We start from the raw sequence: 15,736 nt of genomic DNA, 5'->3' as shown, positions 1-15,736 counted from the left end.
GGAGGCCAAGGCAGGAGGATCGTTTGAGCTCCGGAGTTCGAGACCAGCCTGAGCAAGAGTGAGACTCTGTCTCAACTATAAATAGAAAGAAATTAGCCAAACAACTAAAAATAGAAAAAATTATCTGGGCACGGTGGTGCATGCCTATAGTCCCAGCTATCCGGGAGGCTGAGGCAGGAGGATTGCTTGAGCCCAGGAGTTTGAGGTTGCTATGAGCTAGGCTGACGCCACAGCACTCTAGCCTAGGCAAGAGAGTAAGACTCTGTCTCAAAAAAAACAAAGAGAATCTGATTACAGACTTGAATAATCATCCTGTGAATGTTATAATACTATAATACTATAATACTATAACTGAGGCCCATTTCTAAAATTGATTAAGAGATTTTAACCCACCATTTTATCTTAAATTTTTAAACTGGAAATTTTTTTAAGTTCGTCTACTGTTTTGTGAAATATAGGGACACCTTGTTTAAGAATACATAATGTGAAAAGGCATATTTTGTTAAACTAATAAGTAGTATTTTTATTGCAAGCATAATTTCCTTTAAGTGAAAGATTTCTAGCATTTTAAAATTTTAGAGTCTTTATTTTTTTTTTTTTTTTTTGAGACAGAGTCTCACTGTGTTGCCCCGGCTAGAGTGCCATGACGTCATCATAGCTCACAGCAACCTCAAACTCCTGAACTCAAGCGATCCTCCTGTCTCAGCCTCCCAAGTAGCTGGGACTATAGGCATGTGCCACCATGCCTGGCTAATTTTTTCTATATATTTTTAGTTGTCCGATTAATTTCTTTCTATTTTTAGTAGAAACGGGGTCTCGCTCTTGCTCAGGCCGGTCTTGGACTCCTGAGCTCAAACGATCTGCCCACCTTGGCCTCCCAGATTGCTGGGATTACAGGCGTGAGCCACCGCGCCTGGCCTAGAGTCTTTATATTTTTATAGGCAATATTTCAAAGGCAGATCTTTCTAACTTTTAAATGGCACATTCTGATAGAGTGGAATCAGAAAACCTGGGTCCACATTCCTAGTCAACACTAGGAAAACAGTGGCGACCTTGGGAACGTTACATAGTCACTCTGAGGCTCGGTTTCCTTCACTATAAAATGAGGATAATTAGTACCTCCTGAGTTTGTTACCAGAATAAATAAAATGAGATGACATACAAAAGCATCTGGTACATAGTAGGTATACTTTTTTCCCTTTCAGATAAAACAAAGTGTAAGCATTGCTGTTGTTATTTTCTCTGGGAAGTGAAAAGGCTATTTTATGCCCTGGTAGGTAAAGACAGTGGAGAAGGAAGTGCTAGAAAAATAGTTTGAGGTGAAGTAGTGAAGACAGCTCAGGGGAGTGGGAGGAGGGGAAGCGCTGGAGTAAGCCCCTTCTGTACTGAGGGAGCTGGATGGTTTTCCTGGTTATAGAGCCATTCTTGTCATAGAAGCTGTGGAAACAACACCCTTGTGTCATTTTAGTCTTTCAAATAGGTTAGCACCGAGACACTGGCTGTGAAAAGGAGCCCAGTGGTCATCCCCTGAGCATTGAGCGAGTCGCAGATGTGTGCCCTGGGCAGTGCTAGACAATGGAATGAAGCAGCACATCCTGAGCGGTGCCAGGAGGAACCCTGTGACTTTGTCCCAGGAATAGAGCTGATGCCCGTGCTGTCTCCTTGCTGCTTCAGTTAGCATTTAGCTGGTACCGTAAAGGAAACTTGATCGAAGTTCATAATTGCACAGAACTGAGCAACGTTGCCATCTCTCGGTGTAAATCATTGCCTAATTTCCTCGATTAGGGGTAAAACCCATAGATTGGTATGTGGTTTTATAGGAGTAGGGAATCTATATCCTGCTGAAGTGAAAGAGAAGAAATGAAGCCAACTCCTGCCAGTGTCACCTCCAGGTTGGAAAGCAGCCCCTAAAATAGGGAATGGGGACTTGAAAATCAAATGATGCAACCCCTAAGAGAAATTAGCATGAAATAGGCATTCCTAATATTAACAATTCTTATTTTAGCTGAATTGTTTTATGACCTATTGTTTATCTCCTTTCTATATTTGAATATTGAAAGCAAATCCTTACTTTCTTCATCCTCTCTAACGATGGCAAACTGCTGCCCCAGCTGCTGCGTATCCCTGGTGCAGTTGCTGGCGATTGTACTCTGCTGCAGTGTGGCCCTGAGGTTAAGGGCGTGGGCTTTGCAGTCAAACCTGAATTTGAACTCCAGTTTTGCCACTGTGTGACTTTCGGAAGTCATTTCTTCAGTCTTGCTTTTCATGTGTAAACCAAGCATAGCGTTAGGACTTACCTCAGAGGATGGTTTTGAGAATTGAAAGGGAAGAACAAGGAGTGTTTAGTCTGGTGTCGGGTCCCTTATGAACACTCATTAAATGCAGCCGCTATTGGTACTATCAATTGGATACAGAATTAGAGAAGATGAGTCCTAAAATAGAGCGTGAAGACAATGGGGCCAAACTGGAATTCTTTCTTCTTTACCCTCTGAGGTCTTTATGATTTCTTGAACACCATGGAAAAGCAGTCACCATTCTGTTTAAAATGGCATCATATTCTGGGTAAGCAGTTTTGTTGTATTTCTTTAACGAAAAGTACCTGAACTTGTAAAGGCAAACGTTGGTTTGCCATTCATTTTTTCCCACTGAAGCTGCCTATGCTGAAACATAGACCAAGTGCCTCTTTGGAAACGAGCTTTAAGGATCTATAGCAAGTTTTCTGAATATCTTTATTGCTAGGAGTTAAAAGATAAGGTACATTAAAAGTTTAGAAAATTAATTTGAGCAAATGGCAATTCATGAATCAGGCAGTGCCAAACCAAAAGTGGTCCGGAGCTCCAACAGAAGAGTTTGAAGGGAAGGCTTTCATAGGGCGACTGAGGAAGCACAGTAAAGAAATTGGTTGGGTGGTTGAAGTTTGAGTAGTGCCTTATTTGGATTATCCTGGTAGAAAGTATCTGATTATATAATTAATGATCAGTTGACCATTCATGATTGGCCAAGCTTAAGTTTCATTTAGTTTAAGTGGGAACCTGGGTGTTGGATCCATCTCAGCATACTTTCCATTAAGTTATTTTAACACGAGGTAATTATTGGTAACTTGAGATGGGTTTGGTTTTTAGAAATCAGACATTTTTTACCAAGGCTGGAGAATAAGATCAAGCGGAGTCATGTATCACATTTGGTCAAAAGCAAAGTGAGTTCGGAAAGAATTCCAAAGAGGAATTCTGGAAGGTTTTGCACATTGGCCATTTGAAGTTTGATGATTATTGAGGTGTACAAATTCTAATATACTTGTTAAAAATCACATCATTTCTTTATAGTTACTCATCCCAGTTTCCCCCTTCCTCCTTCTGAAAGTATTAGAGAAAGAAGACAGCCCTTTCTCTGTGTCCCTGCTGAATTCTGTGTTTTGAGTGGTCAGAAGAAATGCCTTGCAGTGGCAACCCTGGCAGCCCCATCTCCACGGGCCAGGTCAGGCAAAACGGAAAGGAAACAGATGCATTTTACTGATTTGAGTAACTGCCAGTCCGGTTTGTGCGTATAGGCTCAGAAGAGCTCATTCAAGAGGAGCAGCCATCGCCTAGCTTAGATTCTAAACGGTCTGGGGGAGTTGTTTTGCTTTGCTTTACTATGAACTATCAAAAGGTCACCATGTGCTTTGAGAATGAAGACTAAAAGGGGAAGGTGCTCAGTACTTCATTCCTTGCGTTTCACCTGCCTGTCTTCAAATTCCCACTTTCCGGATTCACGTTGAAAGGTGAATTTGTTCAGCCTGGATTAATTTACAGGAATAGTTTTCATTGCTCTGTGAATAAAAGGTGTTGCCACTTTATGCCGTAACATGGATTCTCAGTTTAAGAACCCAAATGCTTTAAAATCATTTAGTTGTAATATATAGAATTTTTAAAGCCCAGGGCAGTTTTTATTAATTTTACAAATTCTTATGCTGTAGTAAGGTGAAATACGTTTAAAGGGAAGTGATACACTTTATTAATCACACTTAATGCATTTGGAAATCCGTAGTAGCGAGTAAAGGTGGTAACCCCGACTATCCAGTCCCCTCTGCGCTTGCGGGCAGCTCTCCGCACGAGCCGCTGCCCGAGGGGGGTCGTGTCTCCCGGTCCGCGTGGTCAGTCACGCAGAAGCCACGCTCCGCTACTGCCCGGTAGAGCGCGATGTACTTGGAGGCCAGCCGCGTCCTGGGGACCACGTGTTTCTCCGTGAACTCGGTCTTGTCCAGCTGCTCTTTGCCTTCTGCGGTCAGAACGCAGTTGATGAACGCGAGGGCGTAAGCGCAGCAGTTGTGCCGGTCGCCTTCGTACCTTAGGAGCAGGGACGGGGAGGAGGGAAGGCTGCTCTTTACAGGCTGCCCAGGAACAGGCTGTGAAGCTACTGAAGGACTTTTGTGATGGAAACTGGGCTCCCTGTGTGAGCTGGGCCCGGTGTGTGCGGCCCCCTTGGTTACGCAGTTCTCAGGGCGCTGGCATCGTGGGCCGCTTCTACCCGCTACTTAAGGACAGACAGGCACAGTCTGCCCCCGGTGTTCAGGGTGGTGACTTAGTTGCATGTAAACTGCCAATTCAGAAGACTTAATTTCAATAAAATTCTAGATTTTAGAAGTGAAATTCCATATCTAAGTTTTATGATATACCCCAGTGTCTAAACTTACTTCAAGGGAAACCTCAAAACAGTTTAAAGCCGCAAGTACCCCACACATCTTCTAGAATGTTGAGGGAGTGAGGAATTGAGAAATTAATTTCAGAATTGCTAAAACTAAAAAGAAAATATGGAGCTTTAAATATTTTTACATTTTGAACATTGTTTTCAAAAATCTTTGTTTTAAGGAAATGTAATAGCATGAATTTTGCTGTAAATGTGTACAAATACTTAAATAACTAAAATAACTGAATGGAGTACGGGTTCTAGTCCTTTCTTAAAATGCTGTGATTTTGGTATATAAATGTATGCTGACCCACCTCTGCAGAAAACCTAAAGTAATTCAACCGCTGTCTAAGTTCCATGACAGGCACTAATACCTCAGTATGGGCTCAACATGAGACTAAACGCAGCTCAGTCCTCTGTGGGCTGAGACGGCATAGGGAACACAGGGGTCAGCTTACGTGGCACGAGTGCCCATGGAGGGTGGTCTTTGCAGCCACGTACCTATGGGGCGGCCAGGCCCCCGAGGTGGAGAAGTCTTCCAGGTACTTGTCCCACCGGTGCATCAGTCCATACATGTCGGGCTGCAATAATGGGACACTTACGCTCTGCTCCCACCCCGTTTCATCTCGCTGGACACCATACATGTTGTAATTATACACAACTCCTGAAAACCAGAACCAAAGTCACACGGAGGCTTAAGGAAAAATGTCCCTCTGTGAAAAAGGGACATCAGAAAATGACAGCAGCCGCCTTGGTAACTATAGTTAAATCCAGGTGGCACTTTCCTGTTATTGTCAGAGAGCAATGAACAATGGGCAGGTAAGAGATTCTAGAATCTCCTTCCATCCATCTAATGAGATTTAGTTAGGCTCTCGCCTGGAGTCAGGGAGGGGTTTATGTAGCCTCAGCGCGTGCACACACACACACACACACACACACACACACACGCACACTCACACAGACACACACTCTCACACAGACATACCCTTATCAGCAAAGCATTTCCTTCAGGGAAACCCACTTCTTGCTCTACCTGCTGTTCAGCACTGTGAGGCTGCCCCCAGGAAACGGAGACAATAATAGGCGCCAGGATAATCATCTCCAAATATTTTTATCAAAGTTCTCTGTTTACAAATCAGTCTATGTTGTTTCCTTAATTCAGCAATAAATTTCCACTGATAAAGATTAGTGGTAAGTTTGACTGCTCATGTGGGTAAATCTGAGTTCAAAAAAGTAGTTGTAGGTTTCTGGACACAGTGTCAGTTTCTTCTGCCTCCAGGGAATAAGGAAAGGCTATTCTCAGACTTCTGCGAGGCCTGTGATCTGAGCCTCACCTGGCTCACCAATTCCAGGCCACAACTTCCTGCGAGTGACTCCACCTGACCCTTCTCCAGTAGACAAGAATGCTTTTGGTTTCAGGGGTTGCAAACTCTGTGCCGTCATAGCTAAATCTGGCCAGAGCAACTGTTTTGTTTAATCTTCACATGCTTTTTTTTTTTAAGCCAAACACTGCAAGCCCTACCACATCCTAAGGTATTATATATAGCCCCTGAAGACTCTAGAATGTGTTGGAGGCTGGACTGAATATAGCATCGGGAAACCAGGGCTGGTGCAGTGGCTCACACCTATCATCCCAGCACTTTGAGAGGCTGAGGCGGGAAGATCGATCGAGCCTAGGAGATCAAGACCAGCCTGGCCAACATAGTAAGACTCCATCTCTACAAAAAATAAAAAAAATTAGCTGGGCACAGTGATGCGTGCCTGTAGTCCCAGCTACTTGGGGGACTGAGGTGGGAGCATTGCTTGAGCCCAGGAGTTCAAGGATGTAGTGAGCTACGATGATGCTACTGCACTCCAGCCTGGGCAACAGAACAAGCCTCTGTCTCAGAAAAAAAAAAAAAAGGATTGGGGAATCTGGGCCTGGGTCCAAATTCAGGTTCAGACACCAGGGATGTATAATTTGGTCAACTCAACCTCTCTGGAACCATCCATTTTTTCCTCTCCTAAAAACCAATGAAAACTTTACAGGTTTTAAAGGCCTTCACCGAGAAAACATTAAATAACTTTCAAATATTTAGTATTATTAGTAATAATTTGGCATAAAGTCAAGTATTTGTCACTTTGGGGGGCAGCGGTTCCCACTCCATGGTGCAATAGGAGACACCAGGGGACGAAGGAATTGCTAATTAAATGTTGCCATGAATATATCTTCTCTAGAAATGCTACTCTCCTCTAACTGGGTGTTGTGGGACGTTTTCAACCTAAAAAAAGGTAAGAAAATGCACTCACCATTTGTGTTAGTTATTCCAACATGGAGATCAGACTTCCCATCATACTCCCTGAAAGAAACAAGGATTTGTTTTTGTGTGTTTGGCAGGAAGAGTCGGTATTGAAGTGAGAAGAGACAGTGGGCCCCCCTCTCGGCTGGGGTCAGAACTCGAATCAGTGTCCAGGTAGGTGGAAGGCCTATTTGAAAGCTGGTTAAGTGAAGAGTACATTTGAGGTAGAAAATATCCCCTGCCCGCAACCCCAATCTGGATTTTCCTGGAACCCCAGCACTGAAGTGTTCTGGAAGGCCACCCTGGGAGAGCACAGATTCAGCCTGACCTCTGGCTGCCAGGGGCTGGAGGTCAGCTGCTGAAGGAGCTCCTCGTTCTCTCCTCCTCAGGCTCCTGTGGCTGGGAGGGTCCTGAGTGCTTCAGTGGACCGCCCACCTTTTCAAAACTGAAATGGCAGCCACCCCTGCTTCTCCCCAACAGTCCTTTCTGAAATTATTCTGTACACGGGATTGTTCATTAATTGTAGAACTCCATGTAACTGAATCTTCATAGACCATCCCAGGCCATCACTTGCTAGTCCTGGGACATTGGGCAAGTCGCTCTCTCTAATCTCAGTTTCCTCATCTGCAAAATGGGAGTATCATAAGCCTCCTAGCAAGCTGCTAGTAAGAACAAAATGCCTAGTGAGTGTCTGCCCCACAAAGGTGTCAAATGAGAGGTAATTTTCAAATGATTAAGCTCCTTTGTCAGACCACAGCTCTGGATGTTTGGTTCCTCCTTAAAGCAAGCAGTCCCAGGCTTTAAAGTGGCCAAGGACACAAGTGGCTGCCCCACCTTCTTCAGAGTGATTTCTCCCAGGTCATCCTGTTGCTGCCACTTTGAGCTTTTTGAGACCCGGTGGGTTCAGAGGTTGAGAACGACGCTGGGATAAACAAACAATCTTCATGGCGGTACCAGCACCGCACGTGGAAGTGCTACCCCAAGATGGCTCCCTGAGCGCATGGCTACGCTTCGTCCCCCACCCAAATTCTAGACACTTCCTCCCTCCTTCCCTCCTTCCCTTCAGTTATTTCTTAGTTGAGCAATAGACGTTTATTGGGTGTCCCCTCTGGGCCTGTCATTTTAGGTGAAGGGCTAAGTGATACTGTAGGAGATGAGATTCCTGACCTCATGGAGTTTGCTCACTTCCGGAGAAGACTTTTTGATTTAGTTCAACAAGTTTTTAATAGACTAATAAGTGCCGTGAAGGTAAAACAAACAAAAAAGCTATGGAATGTTGTATAAGGGTGTGATGGGGCAAGACAACAGCCACCCCTTTCTCATACAGCACATTTGCATAAATTAGGAAAAGCTGCCCCCTCTTCCTGCAGATGCGGTTCTGCACAGGGTGCTTGGCTTGGTGAGTGGAGTGCAGCTGAGTTGCAGCAGCCACCACGGCCTTGGTCGGGCATCTTTGTGTGGTCTACGACCTGCACAACCATATATGGCAACCCTGAGAAATTCTACCCTAGTTATGTCAAAATGCGGGTGATTCCTTTGGGTCACTGCCGATTCACTTTTACCAAGTACATGAAGTTGTCTCAAGGTGAGTTGTGGGAATCAGTACTAAGGGTTTGGAAATTTGAATGAGAGGGAAGGAAATAGTTTGGAACTTGGCCCTAGAGGCTCTAGTAGGCAGGGGGCTATCTTGGGGTGTCTGCAAATCCTGGCCTGAGCACCGGAAGGGATGGGAGGATGCTAAAGCGCATGACCGGTTCCAACACCACCACTTCCCTTCTGCCAATGCCCAGTAAGACCAGGCCTGTCAATAGCACCGCCACATCACAGAATAAATCAATGCTTGTTAAGGGCCAGTCTGAAAGTCCATCATGTGTCGTGTCATTTCTTGAGAGCAGAGCTGTGGCTTGTTCACTGTGACACCTCTCACGCTTCCCACACAGAGCTGCTCAGTGAGGATTTGCTGAATGAACGGATGTTATGGGAAATGAATTCCGAATTTTGACCATTTTATTCCAAAGCTTTTGGAATCCAGCCAGTTAATGACTCTCAGTTAGCATGAATAAGGCACTCCTAATAATTTGGGCTGCATGATGCTGATGAAAGGTGGCAATGAAGCCTGGTTCTGCCAGGCTGTGGAGTTAGGGTCTGAAGCGAACCTGAAAATAGGGCGGGAAGGAGCATGTTGGTGAAACATCATAACTGACGCGTAGGCCAGGTTTATATACTTTATCACTCAGCCTCGCGGCTCCTCAAGGTCGGTGTGGTCCTCATTTTACAGATAAGGAACTGGAGACTCAGAGAGGGTCCTGGAGCCAGTTAGTAGAGCCAGGATGGGAACTGGGGGCTCTGTGGTACCAGAGCCTGCTCTGTCCTCCCTGGACAGCTCAGGGTGCAGTCTATTCAGCACCCAACAGTTTGACCAACACCTTCACTACACTTCGGTTCCTTTCATCTGCATCGGGACCGGAAGGAAATTGATTAAGATAATAAACAGGGAAGTGAGTAGTCTGAAGTGGAAGATTGGAAAATTCCACTAAAGTGGAATTGTTAGAAATTCCACTACCGGGTTTTTTTTCCCTTGCGATCCTTACCTGGGCCCCCTCCTCACCTTCGACCTTGCCCTCATAAATCGCCTGTGGCAATTAGCATACCAGGCTGTAAAAGTAGCTTAGGGCTCTGCCTCACTAAAGTTAACCGTGTTGTGACCGTGCCCCTCCTCCTCTCCTGCCCTGCGACCTTTCCCCTCATAAATCACCTTCAGCAAGTAGTGTACCAGGTTGTAAAGTGGCTCAGGACCCTGCCTCACTAAAGTTAACCCTGTTGTAGCCGTGCCCCTCCTCCTTAAGCAGAGTGTTTAAAAGACTGCAGTGCTCTTTGTCTGGTGCTCAGAATTTGGGGAGAGCAAGTTCCCCTCTGAGCCTTGCCGGCCAGCACATAAAACCTGTATTGCCAAGATCTCTGTGTGTGTCTCTCGGTCTATTCTCGGTCAGCCCTGCCGTAACAGTCAACTCCAATTTTCTTGTCCCAAACCAGTACTCACAAGGGGATAGGAGAGTTAGGAGGGCAGATTTCAAGGAGCGTTAGACTGTGACGGTACGTGGGTGCTGAACACACTCCCTACAGCGCGCACCATCACGCAGTGGCATCCGTGCTCCTGTACAGCCTGCCTTACCCAGGGCTGTCTCAATCCCATCCGCAAACTTCAGAAGGGACAATAAGGCATAATCCTTTCTTTTGAGTTCCGAATTCATTCTTAAAGCCAGTTGGTGTCTACGATGGAAATAGACCAGCTCTAGTCTTCAATTTAACTCACTTCCGTACAAAATGGTGTGTAAGTGTCAGTTCTTCAGGCTCTGTACGTAGGACCTGTTTGCCACAGAAACTGCAAATTAACTGGCAGTAAAGGTATCACTATGATAAGATTAGCTGCTGGGCCATCTTCCCAGTTAGCCTCCTAGCGCATATTTTTCTCTCATAAAATTGTGTGAGCAGGTTTGCTCTGCGTATCTTCTGCATATATTCTTGCACTTAGCATTGCGAGAACATATGCACAGCCCCATCTATATTTATGAAGCCATGAGGCCTGCCTCTCAGGATTTAGGGCCAAAGCACTGGAAAGATTGTCCACCAAACCTTACACTGTATAGTACATATTAGGAAAAGAAAGTCTGAGTGACTAAAACACAGAAGGAAAAGTTTGCACAATTCAATGTAACACTTAAGAAGAACACTGTACCTAAGAAACGTCCCCTGAGTTGGTCTGAGGAGGAAGGAACATTTTTCTTGATGCCCATTGGTAAATGGATTAGTGATGCTAACAGGTGCTTCCTCCAGCTTCCTCGAGCCCATGTCCTGCTGGCACAGGGGGCAGCGTCGGGGCACGCTGAAGCTGTAGATGGATTTCTTACAGTGGCTGAATTTGATTAAAGGCTTTCCGACCTCTGCGCAGTGCATAGCTTTCACCTCCGGGGCTGCTGGGGGAAGTTTCTTCCCATTCCGCATTGTACAGCTGGCAAATGCAGGCTGCCCCAAGTAACCTGACCAACGATGATGTCATCCTGATTGACGGCCCCAGAAGCCAAACCAGGTAGGATTAACCAGTAACCAGGCTGCCCATGAACTGGTTTCTTAAAGAGACAGTTTTCATTTGTGCTCGCTTATTGCAACTGATGACTGCCAGCTCCTAGTCATCCTTGAAAGCCCTACTTCTCTGTGAAACCTTTCTCAGCTTCCCCCAGTCTTCCCTTTTGCTACAGCATTGGATTCATATTTCTACCAGAACTCTGTTATTAGTCATTTTTTTAGCTTTGTTTTTCCCATTAGTCTGTGAGCTTCTTAGGATTGGAGTCTCACCTTTATTTTTGTGTTCCTAGAATCAGATAGATCGTTTTGTTGTTGCATAAATAAATCCTTACTTTAAGGCTATTTTCTTTAAACATTTTATACTGTAGAAGTAATCTTGCTCATAAAAAATTAACAGCACCGTTAGAAATAAGGATAGTGGTTACCCTAGGTGGAGGATACTGACTGGGAGAGGGCAGAGGTGGTTTCTGGGGCTGTCCTGATTCATTATCTCGGTGTTGATTATATTCAGACTGTGAAAAATCATCAAGCTGTGCATTTTACTGTATGCACTATGTTATTTTTCAATTTTAAAATAATTTTAAGCAACTGGACAAAAATATTCCGGAAAAAAAGTAGTGCCCTTTGTTCCTCCCATAACATTTTCTCACCCACCATATTCTACTCTCTGGAGAAAACTAATGGTATGTTAGGTGAATATTTCCACATATTTTGTTAAAACACCAATATTGTTATACTGTATACTGTTTTGAAATTTGTATTTTCCTTTCAACTTGGAAACTTTTTCTCCATATTGGTAATATAGGTTCAGCTCATCCTTTCTGAATCCACCTTTGGTTGTACTACATTAAACCCAAGCCCTATGGATGCCTACGGCTCCCCAGATAAGCAGTTTTTTTGTTTGTTTGTTTGTTTTTGAGACAGAGTCTCGCTCTGTTGCCTGGGCTAGAGTGCCGTGGAGTCAGCCTAGCTCACAGCAACCTCAAACTCCTGGGCTCAAGTGATCCTCCTGCCTCAGCCTCCCGAGTAGCTGGGACTACAGGCGTGTGCCATGATGCCTGGCTAATTTTTTCTGTTTTTAGTTATCCAGATAATTTCTTTCTATTTTTAGTAGAGACAGAGTCTCACTTTTGCTCAGGCTGGTCTTGAACTCCTGGCCTCAAGCGATCCTCCCGCCTCAGCCTCCCAGAGCGCTAGCTGAGATAAGCAGTTTTAAAGGGAGGATCCATAGAGAAGGTGTCATGGCGGGCAAAGGCACTTCAGGAAGGTTATTTCATAACTTGCACTTAAATAAATTACAGTATGCCAAAATGCAGAAAAATGCATCTTCAGTATTATAAAATGAAAATGATCATCAGATTCACAGAACTAGAACAGACCTTGGAAATCATTTCAGCAAACCTTCTCCTGTTACAGTGAAGGCAGACAGGTTATAGCTAGACACTTAGCTCAGGTGACACGGACCTGAGATGGTTCATTATTAATATAAACCACACTGCAATTGTTTGTTAGATTGCTTGAGTGACCCAAGCTACTTTCAACTGAGAATATATTCATGTTCATGACACCAACATCAAGAGGTATTGTTAATCTCAGGAAAAGGGATTGAGGTACCACGCCTTAATAAACTTTTTTAATACATCAGCAGTTTTTTCCACACAGGCGTCTTCAATTCTTTCTTACCTTACCTCTATTTTTAAAAATATTGTTATAAAACATAGCTACAGAATGCTACACAAATGTTTAGTGTAATTATTTTCATGTCAACCTTTTATGACTACCGACACGGGGCAAAACTAGAATTTTCCAGCCACCTCTGAAGCCCCTCCAGTGTCCATCCCAGTTCGAGACCCCCTTCCTCCCTCCAAAAGTGACCCCCTCGCCTCACCTACCCTTGTCGCTGGTCTCCAAGCCTCTGGGGTTAGACCCTGCTGACGCCTTTCTCCTTCCAGTTCTGCTCCGCAACGTCTTCCCGTGGAGTCTCCTATAGTTTCAGGCACCCTTCCTTCCAGCCCTCACCCGATCTATGTTTCTCTGTTAGTTTATTTTTTTCATTTTCTTCTAAAATCTGTCTTTTTTGCAGAGACACTCTGGCTGGTGGCTTTTCTCATCCACCATCTTGAACTCCTCTGCCAGGCTTCTTTCATTTAGCATGTTTTCAAAGTTCATCCATGTTGTAGCATGTTTTGGTTATTTATTCATTTTTATGGCTGAATAATATTCCATTGCCTGGATATGTCACATTTTGTGTATCCATTCATCAGTTGATAGACATTTGAGTTGTTTCTACTTTTGGCTATTATGAATAATGCTGCTATGAATACATTTCATATGTTTTCAATTCTCTTGGTTATATAGCTAGGAGTGGAATTGTTGGGTCATGTGGTAATAACCCTATGTTTAACATTTGGAGAAACTGCCAAACTTTTTTCCTAAGTGGCTGCATCATTTTTCATTCCCACTAGCAATTTATGAGAGTTCCAATTTATTCACAATACCAACACTTCTTGTCCATATTTTTTTTTTTTTTTTTTGGAGACAGAGTCTCACTCTGTTGCCAGGCTAGAGTGCTGTGGCATCAGCCTAGCTCACAGCAACATCAAATTCCTGGGCTTAAGCAATCCTTCTGCCTCAGCCTCCTGAGTAGCTGGGACTACAGGCATGCGCCACCGTGCCCGGCTAATTTTTTTTCTATATATTTTTAGTTGTCTGGCTAGTTTCTTTCTACTTTTAGTAGAGACAGGGTCTCGCTCTTGCTGAGCCTAGTCTTGAACTCCTGACCTCAAGGGATCCTGCCACCTCGGCCTCTCAGAGTGCTAGGATTACAGGCGTGAGCCACCTCACCTGGCCCCGTATTTCTTATTTAAGCCATCCTAGTGGTTTGAAGTAGCATTTCATTGTGGTTTTGATTTTCATTTTCCTAATGACTGATGATGTTGAACTAATGATGATTCATATAATTATTGGCCATTTGTATACCTTCTTTGAAGAAATGTCTATCCAATGCTTTGCCCATTTTTAAATTGGGTTATTTGTCTTTTTATTGTTGAGTTGTAAGAGTTCCGTGTATGCATGCTGGATATATATTCTATATATATTCTAACCATTGTCTTTTTACTTTTTGACAATGTCTTTTGAAGCACAAAATTTTTAAATTTTTATGAAGTCAAATTGATCTATTTTTTTCTTTTGTTGTTTGTGCTTTGATGTCCTAAGAATTCATGAAGATCCAAGATCATGAAGATTTATACCTGTATTTTCTTCCAAGAGATTTATAGTGTTATATCTTACATTTAGGTTCCTGATCCATTTTGAGTTAATTTTTGAGTAATGTGTGAGGTAGGGATCAAACTTCATTCTTTGGCAAGTGGATATTCAATTGTTCCAGGACCATTTGGTGAAAATACTCTTATTTCTCTATTTTACGGTCTTAGCATCCATTTTTTTCTTTTCTTGCTTACAAGCTAATTGGCACCTTTTTCAAAACTCAACTGACCATAGATGTGAGGGTTTATTTCTGGACTGTTAATTCTATTTCATTGATTCTATTTCATTTCAGTGGCCCATAATGGGCAGTCCATGATGGGGGTGAGGGGCTAGCTGCTAGGGTGGTAGCCACCATAGGCACTGTGGTGTCATTTGCAGAAAAGCCTAGTACAGTCATCTTGGAAGCAGTTAAAAACTAAGACCTTGGCCAAGTGCAGTGGCTTACACCTGTAATCCTAGCACTCTGGGAGGCCAAGGCAGGAGGATTGCTTGAGCCCAAGAGTTTAAGGTTGCAGTGAGCTATGATGACACCACTGTACTCTACCCAGGGTGACAGAGTGAGACGCTGTCTCAAAAAAAAAATCTTTTTAAATAATAAAAACAGGTGGAAATAAATAGCAAGATGGTATATTTAAATCCAACTATATTACATTTAATGTAAATGGACTAAACACTCCAATTTAAAAAACAAAGATTATAATGCTGTATTTTAAAGTAAAACAACTATATATTATCTACAAGATATACAATTTAGATATAAAATACAAAGTAGATTAAAAATAAAAGGATGGAAAAAGATAAACCATGAAAATACTATCTGAAAGAAAGCTAGTATGATTAATATCAGGAAAAAGTATGCTTTAAAACAAGAAGCATTTCTAGAGATAAAGAGGAACATTTCTTTTTTTAAAACTAGCACTCTTAAAAACATCTTTTATGTTGTGCATCTTTACATAGTGTATTACATGCACCACAATGTGAATACATTTTTTCACTGAAATATTCCTGTCCTGATTCACATGTGCAACTAGCACTCTCAGAAACACTTTTTATACAGCCATCTTTACATGGCATATTCCATGAACCACAATGTAGTAAACCCATTTATTCACTGATATAACACTGTCCTGATTCACATACACAAATAGCACAAAGAGGAACATTTTTAAATGATAAGGTTTTGACAGAACAGAAGGTAGAGAAATTCTAAATTTGTTTGAACCTAAAAACATAGCTTCATATATAAAGCAAATGTTGAACAAACTTAAAGGAGAATAGACAATTCATGTTGGGTTCACATTAGAAATAAGAAAAAGATAACTAGAAAAACGCTCAGTTTGGAAATTAATCAAGACACTTATTAAATAAATAACTTACGGGTCGGCCGGGCGCGGTGGCTCATGCCTGTAATCCTAGCACTCTGGGAGGCCGAGGCAGGCGGA

At 43.1% G+C, this 15,736-nt stretch overlaps 1 protein-coding gene across 1 annotated transcript; it reads right to left on the bottom strand.

Annotated features, from left to right (window-relative positions):
• Window positions 1-4,051: 4,051 nt before the first annotated feature.
• On the bottom strand, window positions 4,052-10,898 carry MKRN2OS (MKRN2 opposite strand). Its single transcript, XM_012655137.1, has 4 exons — window positions 10,681-10,898; window positions 6,955-7,004; window positions 5,167-5,329; window positions 4,052-4,325 (listed from the first exon to the last, which is right to left on the bottom strand). Exons 1-4 carry the CDS (start codon window positions 10,896-10,898, stop codon window positions 4,052-4,054), a joined length of 705 nt encoding a protein of 234 aa, XP_012510591.1.
• Between the last annotated feature and the right edge of the window lie 4,838 nt (window positions 10,899-15,736).

This window comes from Propithecus coquereli, unplaced genomic scaffold (assembly GCF_000956105.1).
Source record: "Propithecus coquereli isolate 6110/MARCELLA unplaced genomic scaffold, Pcoq_1.0 Scaffold461, whole genome shotgun sequence".
Classification (NCBI taxonomy): Eukaryota; Metazoa; Chordata; class Mammalia; order Primates; family Indriidae; genus Propithecus; species Propithecus coquereli.
The sequence above is the reverse complement of the archived record's forward strand: the minus strand, read 5'-3'. Positions and strand labels throughout refer to the sequence as shown.

Excerpts from the sequence above, each read along its gene's own strand:
- MKRN2OS (XM_012655137.1), bottom strand. The coding sequence starts at position 10,898 with ATGCACTGCGCAGAGGTCGGAAAGCCTTTAATCAAATTCAGCCACTGT. Across the intron at positions 5,330-6,954 it reads TGGAATAACTAACACAAATG|GAGTTGTGTATAATTACAAC; the intron begins GTGAGTGCATTT and ends TCTGGTTTTCAG. Across the intron at positions 4,326-5,166 it reads GGGGCCTGGCCGCCCCATAG|GTACGAAGGCGACCGGCACA; the intron begins GTACGTGGCTGC and ends CCTGCTCCTAAG.